Raw genomic sequence first — 20,823 nt, 5'->3', positions numbered from 1 at the left:
CTCTGCGGTTTACCTGCCACAGAGATGCCTTAAATATCTAAAGGGAATTCTGATACAGGTAAGTTTTCAGAGAGAGAGATCACTCAGCAGTACAATTTGCATTATTTTCTATCTTTTCATGTATGCATATATGTACGTATGTATATGTGAGTGGGTGTTTTGCTTGCATGTTTGTATGTATGCCATATTCATACAGAGGTCAGGAGAGGGCGTTGCATCCCTTGGAACTGGGGGTTACAGTTGGAGCTGCCATGCAGTGTCGACAGACTCCACAGACCAGAGCTTCTGTGACTCATGACAGCTCACTGCGTTGATCTTGTAAAGCCCAAAGCCCAAGGGAACCTGTCAAAGCAGGACTCTTTACAAGCAATACAGAATAATCGATTTTTAATTATAATTTTATGCAGAAAATCAGACTCGTGTTTTAAATATATTTAACAAGTAGTAAGTAACAAGCGTTTAAAGCAAGTTTTTTTTTTTTAAATGCTTATTTATGTGTATGTATCTGTGTCTGCGTGAGCCAATGCCAGGTGTACGCAGGGGCCTGGGGAGGCTAAGAAGAGTGTTAGATCCTCTGGGCTTGGTGTAGGCAGTTGTGACCCACCCAACCTGGGTTCTGGGAACCCAACCCAGGTCCTCTGCAAGAGTATCAAGTGCTCTTAAGAGCGGAGCCATCTCTCCAGCCCCAAGCCAAATGTTCTGGAGGAAAAAGAAGCTTGCCGAGGAAGATTCCCTCACACCTGTCAAACACGCCCCATGTACACACGTACACACGTTACGTTCTGTTTGGAAGCGCCATGAGCGTCACCATAGGGAGGGCTATCTGACATGTCATTGCTGAGAAACTGTGCTGGAATTTTAGAAAATTAAAAGAATATTTTTTTTGTTTTGTGAATCAAAATCACAACTTAAATGTATGCACTCCATATGTACACTGAATATATCAAAGCAATATTCTGGGGGGAGAGACTAAAAAAAAACAAAAACTGAAATCCAACTTGTGACAGCAGAACCCAATGGTGACAGCAGATTTGCTTTAACACCCTGTCATAGCTTATATTTTATGACTTACTGTTCTTAAACTTCCCAAGTGCGTGGGTCTTGGAAAGTGCTCAGGACTTCCGGGTTTGGCAGAAAAGCGTTTATTGAAAAAAAACACCAGTATCACTGACATTGGGAGCTAGATGGTTCCTTTTGTCGGGGAGCCACCCACTGGATGACAATAGCATATGTGTGATTCCCCTAAAATGTCGCCTGTTGTTGCTCTGTGTTCCTTGGAGGATGGGGGCTGGGAGCGATAGCGCCACACTTCAGAGCCTCTGCTGTCAAGTGGGCGGTTGATTTACACCAGTTTACACCGCTAGATTGGTCTGGACCGTTTGCCAAACTGCTCTAAGGGCAGCAAGTATGTTTCTCTTCTGAATCTGCCAGGGAAGCGTGATGAGTGTACAGCCAAGTATGACAGTTCTCTCTGTTATTAAGAGACTCCAAAATGGAAGACATTAAAGAAGAAAAAAAATGTCCTCATGTCAAGATCATCATGAAATACCAAAATATGCAATTCAAAATAGGGAATAAATACATATGAATGTGAGGGTGAGCCGTGAAATTCCTGGTAATGGTATTCTAAACGTGAAATATGACTGAAGATGACCTAATCTCATTACTTTATAGTTCCAAAAAGTATTGGTTTTTTTTCCACTTAAAGGGGCATTTTTGTTTTGGTTCATTTATTTTGGGTGAACACCTTTCTGTGTACTCCCTGGTGACCTTAAACTCATGATCCTCCTGCCTCAGCCTGCACAGGGCTGGGATGATAGATATGTGCCACTGTGTCCACCTAGGGGGCATTTTTAATTAGAAGATCATAACAGAGTATGTTAGAGCATTTCTGCTACTATAACAGAATGCCAAAGACTAGGTAAGTTATAAGCAATGGAAATTTATTTGGCTCATGTTTCCAGAGGATAGCATAGCAATTCCCTAAACCAATGGGTCAGCATGGTGAAGGCCTTCCGGCTAATTTTAAAAAAAGTGTTTAATCAAGTGATTTGCTTTGCAAAAGATTTTACCACTATAAATAACTTACCAGATAAGTCCTTTATTTTTAATTTTGGATTTTTGAGACAAAGTCTTACTATGTTTTCTTGCATGTCCTAGAACTGACTGTGTAGGCCAGGCTGGCCTCAACTCACAGAGATCCACCTGCTTCTGTCTCCCAAATGCTGAGAATAAAGGTGTGCGCCACCACAGCAGGCTGGAGAATTCCCTTATTGCAGGGCTTCCCAGCACATTTAAGTCCAACTGATGTACTGGAGGTAAAGAGTATTGGGGAAAATGAGCTAAGGCTCATATAACCATGCATGTTGCAGGCATGGATTTTGCTGCTGTTGTTATTTTGTCTGTTTTGGCATTGAGTTTACATGTGAAATGTAAGAAAAAAAAAATACCTAGACTCATCAACAACTTCTAGACTTGGGAACAGAAAGACATGATAAAACAATGAAATCTAGGGCCAGGTAGGGCCCGTCTTTTCCAGAAACTTGAGAACCAGTGACTGGCACATTTATCCAGGGGATGTCTGATACATTAGTTCTAGAACTTTCTGTTAGCGAGGGCACTGTGGTGGTCTGTTTCCAGTAACATGACTCCTGAAAAAAAATTTACTTTGTGTCAGGAGAATCTGGCCTGATAGCAACATAGCAAAGTGTATTTTCAATCATTAAGAGCCCTAACATTCTTCTTGCACATAGTTAAACACATGGGAACAAATCGTCAAAAACAATACAGTAGTAGCCTGAAGGTTTAAAGCTAAAACAGCATATATACCATAAATGTATTAGGTAACAGTCAAATAAATCATGCAGTAGAGCAGACATATTTTAAATTTAGACAAAATGCATTGCATAGACCTCTACCCAGAATGGGCATTGAATCGTTGAGTGGCCTGACTCTGGTTTTTCATGGCAAAGTGTGATTGCGGCCTGGCTGCCTTACCTCCTATGGAGATGATAGCATCGAAGCCCTGGTCCCTAAAGGGGAGATTAAGGTTGTCACATACCATGACTTCACACCCTCTATTCCGGGCAATCTCTACCAGAGGCCTACAGTAGTCACAGCCCAGGATATGTACTTGGCTATTCACTTTAAGATACTTTCCAGTTCCACAACCTGTAAGAGAAAAACCTGGGTTACATGCTGCTCTTACTGGGCATTCAAGTTGACTTTCCTATAATGGTTAAATAAACTTTATATCAAACGACCGAGACACAACGCTTCAGAGTATACCTACATAGTTTCATTCAGAACAGAAGAGAGTCAGGGTATGCGAAGAAAAAATTATATATATATATAATTATATATATAATATTTATTGAGGCAGTGCCTGTGTGGTTCAGTCCATCAGTCTGAGCCAGCATCATGAGCTGGCCTGTCACTAGGAAACAAAATCTCCAACATCCGGAAACTGAGGCCGACAGTGAGGGGTTGGTATCTTTATGCTGATGTACACATTATGTGTGCATGCTGAGTCATCCAGCGGGTCTTATCTGTTAAGCAAACCATTGCTGACAACTTTTCAATGTCTAGAAATAGAATACTCTATGTGATAAAATGTAGTTTTAAAAATAAAAATTGACTGAAAAAAAATAAGTAACCTCTTGCACACTCTCAGGTTAACGGCAGGTACAAGGCATCTCTGTTAGCTCAGGCTATAGCTCTAGCAATGAGTCTAAAGAAAACAACAACAAACAGACAATTTTTGACATTCATTTCCTAGTGGCAGAGGTCCAAGCACACAGTGTAAACACTGAGGTCAATCAAATCTTATAGTATGATGGAGAGTAACCTGAATGACTGTCCTGAAAGAAACCTTCTACCATCTAGCATCTGCCATCAGCTTTTGTTGTTTCTGTTTTGTTTTGAGATTGGACCTTGCTGTACTGCCCAGGCTGAACTCCTGGGTTCAAGTGAGTTTTCCCAGTTCAGTATTCCAAGAAGTTGGCAAGCTAGGCACATGCCACTGCTCCTGGCTCCTACTATGCTCTTCAGTCTCAAACATCTAATCTAGGTCCTTTCCAGAGGAGAGTGGAGCTGATTTTCTATCCACTGGCATTACCTACTTAGAAATTTGTTTCTGTGGCACAAAAATATCAATCACTATTTAAATGTAGACTTTGCTGCTTCTGAATAATAAGTCTGGGGCAGCCTGTAATAACTCCTCCTTAATATACTGTTTTCAAAATGATGAGGCAAGAGAAACAAAATGAAGGTGCCTTGCTGCCAGCTGTGACAGCAGAATGAAACTGAATGAAAAAATTAGTTTTCCAGTGTTATTTCAATATAAATGTCTGAGATTAGATACTCATTTTAGATGTCACAGTCAATGTTCCTATGAATAAAAGCCCCAGCTGTTTGAGGACAGTCACAGGGAAAACATTAATCACATCGTGTCTCAAAGTTGAAGTCCTGTGTGTGTGTCAAGGATGATTGCCCTATTTTTAATAAGTATCTTGAGAATTCATTTCTCCTCTTACTGGCTGGGGAGATACGTTTACTAAAAAACAGGAAAAAATTCTTTTCAAGGGTTCTGCTGAGAACTTGTTCAAAACTCGTAATAGATGGTGGGGGCTATTCAGGAAACCTTTGATAGCAAAGAGGCACAGGTTTTTTTTTTTGTTTGTTTGTTTGTTTTGTTTTCTCTTAGTAACCAGCTCTCTCGGCTCATCCTACATTCATTTCTAACCGGCATCACTTTGAACAGAACCTCCAAACACGATACAATCAGTCCTTTCTAAGTCCACACTCTGAGGACTTTCCTGTAACCAGAAAGTCAAGTCCATCATCAAGCCAGGTCTTCCCAAGATCTCAGATGTACCCAGATTGTTCACGATACCACAGTAAGCTCCAGTCCATAACAATCATGTTTCCTTGCAAAACCTCATTCCTAACGAGGCCCAGCACTGAGGAGAGACAGCAGACCGTGGTCTGTTTGCTCACATTCTTCTCAGTTTTGTGCTCTGTCCCACAAAGTGACTACAGAAGATGAACAGAGCATGGCTCCAATTCATCAGAATCCTTTGGGTCTCGATGGGTGAATATTTGCTGAAAATAACAAAAATGAATATTTTTCTAATGTTTGTAGAAAAAAAAAACATACTTTCTTTTTGTGCTTGGAATTGAACCCAGGGCCCCATGATGCTAGACTAGGGTTCTGCCACTGAGCTACATCTCCAGACATTTTAAAAAATCAGTTGTTAATATCTCACCTAAAAAAGTTTTTTCTTTGTTTTTTCCTTTGAAAAAGACAAATGATATGCACATTTTAAATTCATTTATTGAGTCCAGAGTTGAATCTCTCATTAGCCAAACACAGTGTAGGCCATATGAGGATAGTATTCATAACTTTTATTGTATCAAATTTTATTGCCAAGGAACAGTCTTTAGAGAATTATTGCCAATGAAACTGAGAACACTGACAGATAAAAGTCAAGGGGAGTCTTAATTATTAAAAAAATTATTTGTTCTATTATGAACAGAAAAGTATATTTTCAGTGCTATTAGGGCCGGTGTTTCTAGAGTTACTTATGAGGAGTTCTGGTCTTTCTCTTACTCTATGAACTCATCTGGGTAACAACTTCAATCCACACACTGCCCCCCATGCTGCATGCAATACATGTAAAGTGGAGCAGCCCATCTTTGAAAAACCGCCATGGCCACATGGGTGGGGGACAGGGCTTTCAAGGTATGTCTCGGTGTTTCTGCTGTTGAATCACAGAAAGTCTTATCATGACGCTATTCTCCATGTTCCTTTAATCTCTGTCCTTCAGGTTTCTGTACGGTATGAGAGCGGACACCTGTAATCTCAGTTGAGGCAGGACACTGGCACCTTCAGGCCAATGTGGGCTACACAGGGAGACATTCTTCCATCCCAGCCTCTCTGCTGGGTGTTGTAAACGTAATTTGATGATGTTTTCTATGTGCTTTCCTTTTCTGTCTAGCTACGACTTGTTATCTGTCCCTGTACTTTTGCTTCCTACAGGCTTAATAAACTCAACCATTCAAGCCATAACTACAGCTATCATACATCATTTCTCTGGATGATACAAAACAAGAGATGTGAAAGCAGTTTTTCTCTGTCTTCTTCCACCTCGCCGTAAAAGCATCCATTTTCTTTCTTCCTTTGGAGTGTGTGTGTGTGAAAGAGAGAGAGACCAGGGGAGACACACTTTCTATATTCCAAGAACCTGATTTTAATTTGTATTAGGACATATCATACAAGGTGATACTTTTTGTGGCGTTTTCATTCAGATCCAACATACACCTTACCCATATAATCCTAACCATTAGCTGCAGAATTAGCTATTCCCAGAAGGAAAAATTAAAAGAGAAGATGAGTCATGGCTATCTAATTAAAAACTTTTATTTAGATTTTCAGAGCCCAGTGCACTCGATGATCTGCAGATAACAGCAGCCATGTATCAGAAAAAAAACAGACCACCCCAGAATTATGGCTATTTCCGTGCCGGCCTTGCTGATACGGCTTCTTCAAAGATCCTATAAAAGCCTTGTGCCTACAACCCCTGGCTGGGAGGCCTAGTTCTGGAGAAAGTGCCCATCTTTTAATCTACCTGGTTAGTAATGCAGCTCTCCCCAAGCGGTCTTCCCATTGATCAGCTAAATCCAGCACAGTGGAGGACACCTTTTCTGGTTAGAATAGTATTATCTCTTCTTAAATTTCAATTTTATTTTAAAATACACCTTTCATTTTTCTAATCAAAGCATTACTGCTTACTGATTTGTTTATATACATAAATCATATATGAGTCAAAGGAATCAAATAGGTAAAAACTTATTTACTACAGATATAGTTAGTGATTTGTACAGAAGGGAGTCAAAGAGTACCATTCATCTTGTAATTTATGGTACCAAAACACAGGGGAAAATTGTCTGGTAATGTGGTACCATCAGCCTGGATACTATGCAGCTTTTAACCCTGGGCAACTCGCCTAGATGGATATGCAATATTTGGAAAGTGACAAAGGCTGGATGTGAGATTGGATGCTAATCTGTGTAGCCACAAAGGCGAAATCCAGCCCCATGAGTACAGAGGCACATGGCTCTTAGAGTCTCACAAAGTAGCTCAAGATTGCATAGTGAGCTAGTTGGAAGTGTTGTCCCTTGCGTGGGTCATTGGGTGTCCGGAGGTTGGATATGCTGGAGTGGCTTCTCTCATTGCACATCCTTCCATAGCTTTGTAACAAAAACCCTGCGTGCGGGTCATCTGCCAAAAGATTTTGAAGCACAGCTGAATTCTCCAACTTCATGCAATCATTTGTTTATATCTTTTCATCATGAGCTGTTGGGCCCATTTCTGTGAGCTCAACTATTTTAGGTCTCATATCTCACTGGGGTCTGTGACCTTTGTTTTTCTTTGTCTGGCTTATTTCATTAAGCATAATGTTGTGTGTGTGTGTGTGTGTGTGTGTGTGTGTGTGTGTGTGTGTTCATACACCTTGTTCCAAAAGATAGGATTTGGGGCTTTTTTGAAAAAACGTTCCATAAAGTAAGTTGTCCTTATTTTTTTCTTTTCTACTCTGATTGTGGACAGGATCACATAAAGTGTCACATTAGCATATTCCCTCTGTATCTCGGCAATTCGCTTTTGAATTTTCACTAGCATACCTACACTGCACATGTGGTTTTCTACAAGAAATATAACAGACGTGTTACTTGGTTTGCTCTTTCGAACTTTAGGCTTTCTATATTCACCTAGACTTTTTATCTGACAAACAGTTTTTAAATGTTTATAGGATCAAAGTGGTCAATACAGACTTTCTACATGGCGGACTTATTCCCTAACAGCTGTTCCTTTTTCTGATAAGCCTCATCCATACCCCTAAGACCAGCATTCACACCCCTTGCCTGGTCATTCTGGCATGTACACTGTGCATGTCTAAGTACTTGCATGTCTCATATGGCTGTCAGGGAAAGAAAATCAAAGCGGAGGAACAGCTTCTGGACACTTAAAGTGAGTTGCCAGGACCCGCCGAGCCACGAATGTGCCGGGCTCATTGCAGATGAACTTTTGAACCAGACTGTCTGGTACCCACCCAGGTCCATGCTGACCTCACCACCTGTGCCAACTGCGGTTTTCTAGGACGAAGCCCACCGGCTTTGTACAGGTTTATAAAAGCACATCTCCCCCTCTCCCACTAAACTGCCCAGAGTCAGAGTGTGCCTAATTCCTTTTCTGTAAACTCTTGCATTATGGGTCACCAGCCCTGGCAAACAGAGGTCCACCCAGTGACTTCCTCACAGTGCTAGTAAACACGGGCTAAGCTTTTATCAAACCTCAGAGCGCATGCTCACAGCTGCTGGAACCTGGTGTCTCCCACATTCGCACCCTAACAAAGCCCAAGTGAGTAAACTCTCTTCTTCCGCTCTTGACTAAGCGGACTCTTTGTAAGCTAACACCACATGAGTGCCTTCTCACCATTTATTTCATTAAGTTTTTGCATTGTCTTGTGTTTTTGCTTTTCTCTTTATTTTATTTTTTTAATGCACCCCTCCTCCCTGAAGCCTCCTTGGGTTCCCTGATAGAAGGCTACAGTGCCTGTGGGCAGAATAGGTGAGGCAGTGATTTGTTCAAGCAGGAGTGTATGTACTGACTGAGATTTCGATGTTAACAAATCAGAGATACACAGTGAATAAGGAACCCTTAAACAGAAATACAAAGAAACAAAGTAAACTGACAGAAATGTGTAATCAGTGCCTACCTGAACTTTTCCAAGCTGTATCCTCAGGACAGTGAGTCCGTTTTCACAAGTACAGTGTTCATGATACATTTAGAACACAGCACAAATAAGGACAATCAATTCATTTATTTTATAGCCTTTTTTTTTAAAAAAAAGCAAGAACAAGAGAGACATTAAGACATAAAGGCCTTTTGTCTCAGGACAATTTTAAAAACAGTTTTATTGTCCTTCAATAATTTCATTTTCTTACACCTACACCGTTGCCTCATTTTGGAATTTGTTTTGGCACAAGATGTAAGGGAAGCACCCTCTTATTATATTGGCTGCTATCCCAAACCTCCTTAGTGGATTGACTCTTTTCTTTCCACCCATATGAAAGTCCTGTGCTTTCTGTGGATGGTGGACAGTAGAAGCTCTCAACTCACTGTATTCTCAGTGAGTTGCTTTCTCCCTATTTTGTGGTAGTGGGATAGCACACATGCTACCCCTGAACCATGTCCCCAAGCCCCAGGTAATCATATTTATTTTAAAAACCTGACATACTAGAAATAGTTTTCAGACTCCCAGCAGCACAGTATATGTTCCTCTTCTTAAACTCTGGACTAACTGCTCCTATCTTCTGCCATATGCTCTGCACACACAGCAGTCATTCTCGTCAGTATCAAGAGTGATGTCAACTTAGACTAAGGGTGAGTGACTATAGACTTCAGGTTCTCCTGGGCACAGCAAGCGTGTGATTCTTGGAAAGCAGAGTTAGTGGGAAGGGGGAATCCAACCACACCTTAAGCCTTAGTCTTAAACTAAGTGTGGTTTTAGTTCAGAAAGATGCTGAGCTTAAGTTCTCCAGATAAACCTGTGGCTGTGGAAGGACTACCTAATTAAAGACAAGCACCCACAGTAGGATACCTACAAGTAAGGGGAGGAGAGACCCATCAGAATAATGCAAGGGTGTAAGACTTTGTTCACAAGGACTATTTCTAACAGGATCTCAAGTTCAGGCTCCTTGACTCCCCTCCCCTCCCCAGGGGAGGAGCAGTCCTGTTAGGCCACAGAGGAGGACTCTACAGCCAGCCCTGAAGATACCTGATAAAACAGGGTCAAATGAAAGGGGAGGAGGTCCTCCCCTATCAGTGGACTTGGAAAGGGGCAGGGAGGAGACCAGGGAGTGTGGGGTTGGGGAGGGAATGAGGGAGCAGGATACAGCTGGGATACAGAATTAACAAAATGTAACTAAAAAGAAAAATAAAACTAAAAAAGAAAAAAAAAGACTTTGTTCATAATCTCACAAGTCTGGCTCTTGTGTAGAAGTAGGTGGAACCTCTCAACATGAGCCAAGTGTGCAAAGCACGTCTTGCAAATGTGAGAGTCTCTAAATTGAAAACCGCTAAGGTCACACCATTTTTATCCTTATTTTATTCCATCTGTGACAAGTTGGTTTTGATGGAGGATGTGAGTAAAGGCCCAGAATGGATCATTGCTTTCTCTAACTATATGCTGGAAGGTGTTTTCTGCTTTGCTACTTTGATTATATGATTTTTTTTTTAATTTTGCTATAATGTGAATACTCTAAACCACTGGTTCTCAATCTGTGGGTCGCATATCAGATATCCTGCGTATCAGATATTTACCTTTATGAATCAAAACGTTAGCACCATTAAAGTTCTTCAGTAGCAAAAACAAAAATAATTTTGTGGTTTGGGGTCACCATGACATTGAGTAACTGTATGCAATGAAGGGTCCCAGCATTAGGAAGGCTGTTCTAGAGACTACCGTGCTCCTACCACGACATCGGGCGTCTTGATAGAATGAAAATGGGATACGAATGGAAACGATGGATGTGTCTGGGCACACATTAGAACACACACGGCAAAACGAAAAGGCTGTGTTACCAATGTCGGCGATGAGGCTGCCTGGCTTCTGGCCCTGCAGGAACTGGCGGACGCGTGGCCAGGCTTTGCTTTGCAGGTCACTGAAGTAGGGAGCAGTACTCTCGTAGACATCGTGAACGCGCTGCTTTTCCAGCTGGGCAGCTTCAGGGTCCATCCTGGGGAAAGCGCGGCGGAGAGGAGACGTGCAGGTGAGAGCAGGAAGCGGACCCGGCTAAAGGCGGACATAGACTTCCTGGTGTCGGAACCCACAACTGCAAACCTTACATTAGCCTTCGTGCTTTCTGATGGCTGTAACGAAACCTTCACGAGGGCCCCGGTATCATCACCGTAACACGAACAAGTGTTTCGTGTTCATCTACTCGCTTCTCAGAAGCCAGTGGCTTAGGGCTGGGTTAATCATTGTCAAGTTTCTGCACAGGGTCGGTTCCTCATTTGGGAAGCGTGGCTGACGTTAGCACCAAATGGTTTCCTTTGGATGAAATCCTATCTAGTGATAGATAGATTTTTAAATTCTGTAACAGGAAGCTATGGCAACAAACAAGAAGCCCTGTGAAGCCAGGGAGATGGCTCCTGTCCATCTACTTACCTGTGCAGTACACGCTTCACCTACTGAGCCATCTCCTCAGCCCCTGCTTACTTTTCGTTTATGTCAAAATCTCCGTCTCAGCAATGTGTCTATTTGAGTGCCACACGCCTTTTGGAGAATCAATATATATATATATATATTGATTCAATATCAATATATATATATATGGAGGACCTTAGAACAAATGACAATGACAAATAGGATGAGGCGAAATTAGAGTGGCAAATGACATAGCCTCCCAATGTGCGTTTTAAAAAATGGCTCCAATTTCACCACAAGAATATCACCCACAGAATCAACTAAGCCAGGCTCAGAGGGGCTCACAGGGACTGAAGCAACAAGCAAGGACCCTGTATGGGCCCACGCTAGGCCCTCCACATATACCTTATGGTTATTAGCTTGATGTTCTTTGGGACTCCTAACAGTGAGAGTAAGGGGGGGTGTTTCTGACTCTTTTGCTGTGCTTGGGACCTTTTTCCTTCTCCTGGATTGTCTCATCCAGCCTTCATATGAGGGTTGGTAACTTGTTATGCCATGTTTGGTTGATATACATGGGAAGCCTGCTCTTTTTTGAAGAGAAGTAGAGGAGGAATGGATCTGAGGGAGAGGGAGGCAGGGTGAAGGGAGGGAGAACTGTGATCAGGATGTAACATATGAGTGTCATACATTAATTTAAAAAATTAAAGGCAAATTTAAAATGCACTTAAAATGCAGTTTTAAGAAATGGCAGAAAATAAAATACCAAAGTTTTTTTTTGTTTGTTTGTTTGGTTTTTTTTTTTTTTTAAATGGCTCCAGTTTAAGCGCAAGAGTGTGTAGTGTCCAGGTAGCATCCCCTGGAAATATTTCTCTGAGTTCTCTCCCAAATTGCCTGGCTTCCACCAAAAGCAAGTAACCTTGGAAACCACTGTCTTTAAATGAGTGAGCAGGGTGGATCTATTTTGTTCTTATTGCAGCACACGCAAGGTTTAAAATGCTGCAGAGTCAATGATTGATTGTGCACGTGACACTTTTGAAATCCTGTGGGTTTGCATTTCGTACAGGGCAATTTTATGAATGCTGAATAAGCAAATTCCTTCTGCGTTTGGTAGCTGATTAAGCTAATATGACTAGGAAAAACAGCAGTGGATTCTAGGTGAAGGAAGGGACATGGAAATGATCTTAGCCAAGCTTCCTGTTCTGTGTGTCACCAAATTCCAGACCTGAAAAATATTCCAGATAAAAAGGCTCAGTCATCAAAGTCCTATGTATGTATCTCTCCACTGAGATGTAAAGGTTAATCAACATGCTGTGGGGTTCAGAAGAGAGTCCTGGTTGGTTTGTAAAACCATCCATTTCTCAAAACCATTGGGCCCACGCTATTCTTTCTTTGCTTCTTCCCAGAGAATAATATTCTGCATAAAGTATTTGGGAAATGTTACTCCAACTTCAAGGAAGTCCCTAAAACAAAGAAAGTTTTTCCCGAGGACCCCCTTTTCATCTATAGTTTTTAAGTGGACCTTGTGATTACAGACTTTGTAGAAAAAAACCTAGTAGAGGTGCCACCACTGGCAGTCTGAGAGAGGGTGCTCTGCTGGCTGGATCCAGGGTGAAAACCAGCCCGACAGGAAACAAGGTCATAGGTGGAGCTGGCTTAGCCTTGAGAATCTGAACCAAAGGACCGGGAGAATCATAGGAGAGCACAGGTACTCCTGGGTTTTCAGAGTCCAGTTTGAACCTTGCACACATAAATGAAACAGGAGAAAAAAAAAAACCTGCTCTGAAAAAAAATAAATGTAGCTGTAGGGTTTAAACAGCATGAGAGGCTGTGCTGTTTTATAGAGGCGGGAGGGAAGAGAGCAGGGGGAGGGGACAGCCTACTCTATGGCCTGGTACTAGCTCCTCTGTGGGGTCTGGACCGTTGCCTCAGGGCCACTTGACTCCAAACAACTGTTACATCACAGTGCTGGCCTGAGTCCCAAGGGTCTTCAGTGCCTAACCTGAAATTTCAAGTGCATTCTAGCTAGCCTTAAGGTATTGGTATTTCTTGCAACTCGTCTTCCTAAAACAGACAAATTCTTTCTTTTTAGACAGTTTGAAAGACTTTTAACTTGCTTCTTTTTTTTTTTTTTTAGAAATGATTGTTTTACACTTCAAGTAACTAGTATTCAAGGACAGTGTCAGTGTCAGTAGGTAAGCAATCTATAAAACTTACAAGGTAAGCATTGTAGAAACAAACAGAATCAAACCTGAATAATAATAATAAAGTAACAAACACCACGGCAAAACAAGCAAAATCCAATGGATGTGCTAGCTTCTTTGTTACAAAGCACCTGACATGAACAACTTAAAAGGAGGAAAGGTTTATTTCATCTCCCCCATTTCCATGGACACTTGGCCCATTTACTTTGAGCTTGTGAGTTTGAAGTAGAACATCATGGAACTCATGCCTAGGCAGAACCATTCACTAAGTGGTAGCCAGGAACCCAAAGAAAAGAGGTAGAGAAAGGGGCTGAGAAATAAAGTATATGCTTCCAGGGGACACCCCCACTGATCCATTCTCTCTAACCAGGACCACCTTCTGAGGTTCCCACCTCCCACTCATGCCATCAGGAGTACCCAGGTGATTAGCATGTGACTCCAGATCCAAAGGATAACAACATCAAAAGGAACAAGTGACTCTGCAGGAAGAAGGTGATGAAAGCCCAGAAGAGAGTCATGGATGCTGATATGGCTGGCTGTTGCCTCTTCCATGGGCCACAAGCCCTGCCTGTCTTTAGCAGTAACTCACATCTCAACCTTAAGCTTCAGAAGCTGTATTCAGACCACACTGCTGTTTGCTATTTTCAATACTTCCCACTTTTTTTTTTTTTCATAAACCCTGTCATGTGTGACTTTCCAGTTGTGATTCCAAAGAAGCCAGGTCTCAGCTGCTGACTCCTGGCTTCCATCCATTGCCCACATCCCCCTGATGCTCGCAAGCTCCTTTTCTGTTGTTTTTATTTTTGTTTGTTTATTTTTGTGTTTTAAACTCTGAATATGCAAAACATGTTTTCTATTTATGAAAGCACAACAGAGCAAGACTAAACAAACTAGTTTACATTTGCATGGTGAAGTGAGATCCTTGCTTGCCAGGGTGCTGGGGGAGGAGGGGGTCAGGTGGTGTTAGAGAGAGAACTGGAAGGTAAGAAGATCCCAGAATAGTAAAAATATTTCATGTATAAGTCTATAGTTATTTGCTATTGTTTGCTTTACTGTTGCTTGTTTTGGGGTGTGTGTGTGTAAGAGAGGGGAAGAGGGGGACAAGGGAAAGAAGAGGAGGTACTCATGACAAGAAAGTAAGTGACTGTAAGGCAGTGCCCTCTAGGTGGAAACCTGTCTGGGGAGCAAAGGTGCATGAGATACTCACTGGTGAGTCAGGGAGAGAAGGGAAAGGTAGGAAGAATTCATAAGAAGCTACATGCTGAAACTCTGAGCTAACTCGGATTTTTTTTCCAAATGCAGTGGCTTTAAATTGGTGAGGTGGGAAGGTAACAGGACCACATTGCTTACCTTAAAAGGTCATTCTAGGCACAGCTGGCTTTACATAGAGCAGCTACTGTTTTGGTTTGTCATGCCTTTCTTCTAAGCACTTGTGTCTTTCATTGCTTCGATGGATTTGTGATGTCGAGGTTCACGTGACCCATATCCCTGAACACAGCCATTGGCCAGAGTGGGCAGGTCAGACAGGATCACAAGGGTCCTTCTGCAGATATCTCAGTGTGGTGCTAAACAGCAGGTGGCTTTGCCTCTGATGTCAGAGTTGGAAATATGTAAAGGTCAAGCTGTTGGCTCCATCTTTCCTGCCATCTGGAAAAGACCCATCTCCAAGTAGAGGCAATGAGGTGAGGGAAGGCCAGCAGAGATGAGAGAGGGGAGGAGAGAGTCTGGGTAGCAGGAAGTCTGTATTCCAGTCTCCGTGGACTGGCTTCCTGTGGTGCCACAAGCTAAACTTAACCCTCTCAGGGCAGAGTCAATGCCTCTCAACTTAAGCTCCTTGGGTTTCTGATCTTATCACTATGGGGTGATGGTGCTAATCATGGACTCCTGACAAGTGCTTTGGAGTTTTTGCTTCCTTTCATTTTGCAACCTTTGTTTCTTAGAGCATGAAAGAGAGAAGAGAAAATAATGGGAAAATAACAGAGCAGGTGCCTGGCTGGAAACCAGCTAGAAGGACGTTAGCAATTGCTGCTCCTAGCAGCAGGGTCCTCATTAAGAAGTTACAAGTGTTTGGATTATCTCTTCTGCATTCTTGAGCAAACATTTCATCTTCTCAGAAGTCAGGGAGAGCCATGTGACTGTCTGAGAGTGTCAAGCATGATCACAAAAAATGAGGATTACTTCTGAGTGGAAAATCTTTAAACAGCATGTGGCTTGCCGGATCCCCTTTCCTTGTCTCTACAAGGAAAGTTTTATTGATTTTGCATGTACACAGGGCTCTTCTCAGGACAGCCCATGATGGTTTTACGGTTTTTAGACAAAGAGCAATAGACATGTGAAGGAATGCCGGGACGAATGGAACAGTGGAGCAGGGGAATAAAGCCCAGAGTTGTTACCAAGAGATAGGTTTAGGGGTAGGAGAGTGTTTGTGGAAGATAAGAGTTCATTCAAAGACTGTTTATACAGATTTGTTAGAGTATCAGTGAGGCTGTGGTGACAAGGTGAAGGCATCCAGCCTTCATAGGCAGAGGACATCCATTTCAAAACAACCTTTATGTTTTGCTGCATGTAGGAAAATACAGCCAAATGGCCCTTTCTGAAGTTACAGTGACTTCAGTGTGACAGAGACAACATGCCAGTTTGGATTAAGTTGAGATGGCACAATCCTAACACTAAACTCTCTCTCTTTCTCTCACACACACACTCTTTCTCTCTGTTGTGTGAATGTGTTTGTGTCTGTGTTTCTGTGTGTCTGTCTGTGTGTGTCTGTTTTTCTCTCTCTAGTAGGTCATGGGGATAGAATTCAGGGTATCACGTATACTAGGCACTCTCTACCACTCTCACTCACACTCATTCATAATCCATCACTGACCTACAGAGTCCATCTGAAAACATTAAAACAGGTTTAATGTGAAAATGAATTACGCAACTCAAGACAATTCAGCGATATTTCTTTTTAAAATGGCTGACAGACAAAAGCCTGAAAATAATGAAAATACCTAATCTGTTAAGTCTTGATAGATGTAGCCAGGGAGAAAGCTACACGGACAATGAAGATAATTAGCATACTCCTCCCCCAAAGGTGGGCTTCCTGTGTTCCTCTCTAGGAAGGTCCGTGGGCCAATGCTCCCATCTGCCTTCACCTTGAGAAATTTTTGGAATGCCAAACTTCTGGGCTGAGAAAAAGCAAACAGCAATAGCCACAACTGCAAAGGGAAAACTCTAGATATATGATTGACCAAACATAAAACAAAATGGAAGGTTTGTTTTCTTTCACCAGGTATAACACTGACTGAGGATATACAGGGGTAAAAGTGCTAAGAAGAGCTGGGCTATCAAGGAGGCAGACACTATCCTTGATACAGAGAGGCCCAAGGAACTCTGTGAAGGATGAGTATTGTCCTCTCAGAGTACTTTCTCCAGCTCCACAATGGCATTTATGACATTTCTAGTTTCCTAGCTATAATTTATCATTTTTTTACCTTCATGAATTAAAAAAATATATAATAAAAAGCAGATTGGGACCTCTATTCTTGGCAAGGCTGGACCAGTTTTCTGATGGTATCTCTCAGCCACCCTTGGACCAAGCTACAACCTGCGATCCTTCAGCGGACACACTCATATTCTCTCCAAACCATTGGAGATTTAGGAGCTACATCATGGAGGCTTTTGGTGGTTCATGAGGAGGGTAAGCTTTATTCCAGAGGCAAGAGAGATGGTTGAAGGATTTTCAACTTTTAACCGTGTATGTTTCTAAGGTGCACCAGGACAGGAGATATATGTGATGTACAAACATGATAAAATAAAATATATTTCATAAATATATTTAATATATGTTTAAATATATTTAAAATATATTTAATTTATATATGTGATGTACATACATGATAAAATAAATATATTTCATATATTTATTTTATTTGAGGCAAGAATGTCTTAGGTTGGAGCTGTAAACACTGTGCCTCAGTCCTAGCAAGCACTCAGAGGAGAGCAAAGTGAAGACTCAGGTTTCCTGGTACTGTTTTGTACTATTGCTTTTCCACTGAGAAACATGTTTTATAGACACCCCTCAGGCATATGACTGCTACATATCTTCATCTAAGAGTCAATGCTAAGAAGACAGAATATTTCATAAAAATGCAGCATCAAATTCTGGGGTAGATTTCCAAGATATTGAAAATACTCAACTGTAATTTTGGAGTAAGAATACAAGTTGATCGGAAGAATGCAAGACTTATTTAGAATAGGTAGCCTTTACTGCACTTTCAAACATATGGTACTTCAAATAACATCTACATTATTACTTACAAAACCTATCATTTAAAATATGTTTATATCAGGCCAGGCAGCAAAAGCTTTAATCCCAGCACTCAGAAGTCAGAAGCAGGATGTCAGTCTGGTCTACAGAGCAAGTTCCAGGACAGTCAGGGCTACACAGAAAACTAACTCTTTCTATATATATGTATATAGGTAAACATACATATATATGTGTGTGATGTGTGTGTATAATGTGTATACACATAAATCTTAGTGTATATCTTAGAAAAGCACGAAATACCACATATGTTTGTATAGTTTTTATTCACTTTGTACACTATTTTCAAATGCTTCCCCTCCCCGACCTGGTGCAAAGTACAAAGCTTCAATCTACTTTCTAGCACATTGTCCTACAGTTTAAACTACAGGAACTGGACTAATTAGGTTTCCTGAATATGCACATCACTAAACCCCATCACAGTACTTGAACTACTACTGTAAGAGCCGCGAGTACTAACCTGAGTCATCTTGTGATCACAGGAGATTATTCTTCTTGCCTTGGTAAATCATGGCAGTTTCCTTCCTCAGAGAGGGGCAGTTGTTGCTCAGGACTCTCTCAACATCTAATGTAAATGGAAGGAGCAGGAATGAAGCTAGTGGGTGCTATCCTTTGCCCTTCACAGGACCCACCATTCAGTGTGAGTTTCTGAAGGGAATCCAGACCCTACAAGGACAAACAAAAACGAAAACAAGCCACTTTACAAAATAAGAATATCAAACCTGTTACTTCCGGTTGAACTCTTGACTTATGCATCAATCACTCCAGGAGACGAGAACTACAAATAAAGGCTAATATATGGAATGTGCTAGAATTATCAGGACAGTTTACCAATCCGTTTTTAAGCTTTCTGTAAAACAGGCAGTAGTTTTACCCAAACCTGTAAGCAAGGAGAGTCATCCCAAACCCAGCGGTTTAATGAAATGTATACCACTTTCCTCCTGCAGGAGATGGGAACTAATACACACACAGCTCACAACTGGACACCGCAGAATAAGACAGACCTTGGAACACGCAGTCTCAAATAGGAGGTCTTTGTCAAACCCCTCCCCTCAGGGCTCAGGGAATTCTGCAGAAGAAGAGGTGGAAAGATTGAAAGAGCCAGAGGGGATGGAAGGCACCAAGAAAATAGTACCTTCAAGACACAGGGGGACTGATGGACACATGGACTTACAGAGACTGGGGCATTAGCCTCTGTTCACAGTGTCACCACCTCCCCATCATTTTGGCAAATACTCCTAGTCAATCAGCATTCTTCATACTTAAAAAAAAAATTATAAGGTTATCATGAAATCTATCGAAGGCTTTCAACAAGTAAAAAATGAGAAAGTGAGCAGCATTGCAACATGGAGATTATGTAACATGGAGATTCCGGGGTAGAGAATGAGATTCCAAGAGCAGCCTGATGTCAAAGAAAAAGCCCACCTTGAAGTAAATAATGTGCCTTCATTTCTGATTATAAACGAGACCACCAGACTCCAGTCTCCATCAGCCGCCATTGTCTGTGCTGGGTAGATGCTTTGTCTATGTTTTCCACACGTGAAAGGCCACAACATGCAGCAGTTGTCAGGGGGGTTGAGCAGGTGCATGGGGCTTCCCGCATCTTTCTGTTGCTCTTTACCCCACCCCAACCTTGGTCTCTGTAATGCACATTACATCGACAGATTCCCAAGCACCATTTGAGTTCACCAGAGGCTGACTCTGGAAGTGGGACCAGCCCCTCCATCTCAGATGCAAGCATATTTATCTCAAAGTTTTCTCCAGGACCCAGCATCTGGGGACAATCTGCCTGCTCTGCCCTCTGCCCCCGTTCTGAAACTAGGAGGAAAGAGAACAGCAAAGCCCCTCAAGAGTAAAAACCTCGTGTGTTTGAGAACAGCTAGAAGGTAGCCCATTAATGAAAGTGGCTAGTATTGTTTATCCCATGACCTAAAAATGGCCACAGTGGGAAAGAAGATGGACATGCAGGCACCGAGAACAACCTTGTTCAGGAACTCTAGTCTCAACCTTCCCAGCCAGTTTCTGCTGCGTGTTTGAAAGACCCCAGTTTGCCCACAGTCCAGTTAGTCTGGCTGTCTATCCTGGATGTTGTGAGCACCTGATCTGATGATGATTTCCTAGCTCTCTGATACTTACTGGTCTTTCCTTTTTGCTTGCTCGATATAATTAAGAAACCACTCATTCAAAACGCAGAGATACAATGGGCATGGTAGGCCATTCTCTAAACTGCACACGATCATCCCTGTTTAAGGATCTCTGAGGAGTCCCTTGTCTTTAGCAATGACACTGGAGCTCAAGATAGCTGAGAGTCACATGCAGGTATGTGGTCTGTGCTATTGAGCACCAAAAAAGGACTCTTTAGGAAGTTCGTTAGAGAGAGATTTTGAGATAGTTACTGGTTAAGTACCTGTTCCCAGATTGCTTTAATGATATAAATAAAGTCCATCTGTTTACTGAACCGGTAGGCTATGTCTGATGAAAAGTCTTCCCACGTGGATGACCCTTTCCTGTCCTGGGCACACATCACTTTCCTCGAGGTTGGCAGTGTATGTGCTTTTTCTTCAGCCATTAGTGGCAGAGCTGTTATCCCTCTCCAAAGACTGCTGGGGTCTTCAGTCAACATAGTGTAGGAACTGTTGTAGAAGGTACAATTGAACAGCCTGGATTTTCTCTTTTTCTTTCTTTCTTTCTTTCTTTCTTTCTTTCTTTCTTTCTTTCTTTCTTTCTTTCAACAGAGACAGGGTTTCTCTGTGTAGCCTTGGCTGTCCTGGACTTGCAGACCCCCAGGCTGGCCTCACACTCATAGAGATCCGCCTGCCTCTGCCTTCTGAAGTGCTGAGATTAAAGGCGTGCACCACTGCAACTGGCATGCAACCTGGATTTTCTATATGCTCAATTCATACTCTCCAAATAGCTGGACATGTTACTGACTTGCTTAGTTTTCCTAAGTTATCATTCAAATTTGCCTTTGTCTAAGGTATTTGAATCCCATTATCACCTCCAGGGAGTTACTGGGTAAAATTAAAGCATAGTAGTATCTATCTTTAGAAGTCTGAATTTAAATGAATCCTTGTACCCTGTCAGGCCATTAATATCAAAA

The 20,823-nt window shown here is 41.9% G+C and overlaps 1 protein-coding gene across 4 annotated transcripts in view; it reads right to left on the bottom strand.

Moving 5' to 3' along the window:
• Trmt9b (tRNA methyltransferase 9B (putative)) overlaps positions 1 to 20,823 on the bottom strand; it is a 50,998-nt gene that overhangs the window by 6,201 nt on the left and 23,974 nt on the right. The window contains exons 3-5 of one of the 4 annotated variants that reach the window (XM_021651068.2): positions 18,184 to 18,389; positions 10,646 to 10,800; positions 2,998 to 3,171 (exon numbers count right to left, since the gene is read on the bottom strand). In XM_021651068.2, the coding sequence (XP_021506743.1) occupies positions 2,998 to 3,171; positions 10,646 to 10,799 (328 nt within the window). In that variant the 5' untranslated portion in view covers position 10,800; positions 18,184 to 18,389. Of the gene's footprint in view, positions 1 to 2,997; positions 3,172 to 10,645; positions 10,801 to 18,183; positions 18,390 to 20,823 lie in introns of those variants that run through there. The other 3 variants (XM_060381617.1, XM_060381618.1, XM_021651070.2) reach the window with 3 other exon arrangements.

The sequence above is a fragment of the Meriones unguiculatus genome, chromosome 4 (assembly GCF_030254825.1).
Source record: "Meriones unguiculatus strain TT.TT164.6M chromosome 4, Bangor_MerUng_6.1, whole genome shotgun sequence".
NCBI classification, from domain to species: Eukaryota; Metazoa; Chordata; class Mammalia; order Rodentia; family Muridae; genus Meriones; species Meriones unguiculatus.
This window is presented reverse-complemented; position numbering and strand designations above follow the sequence as displayed.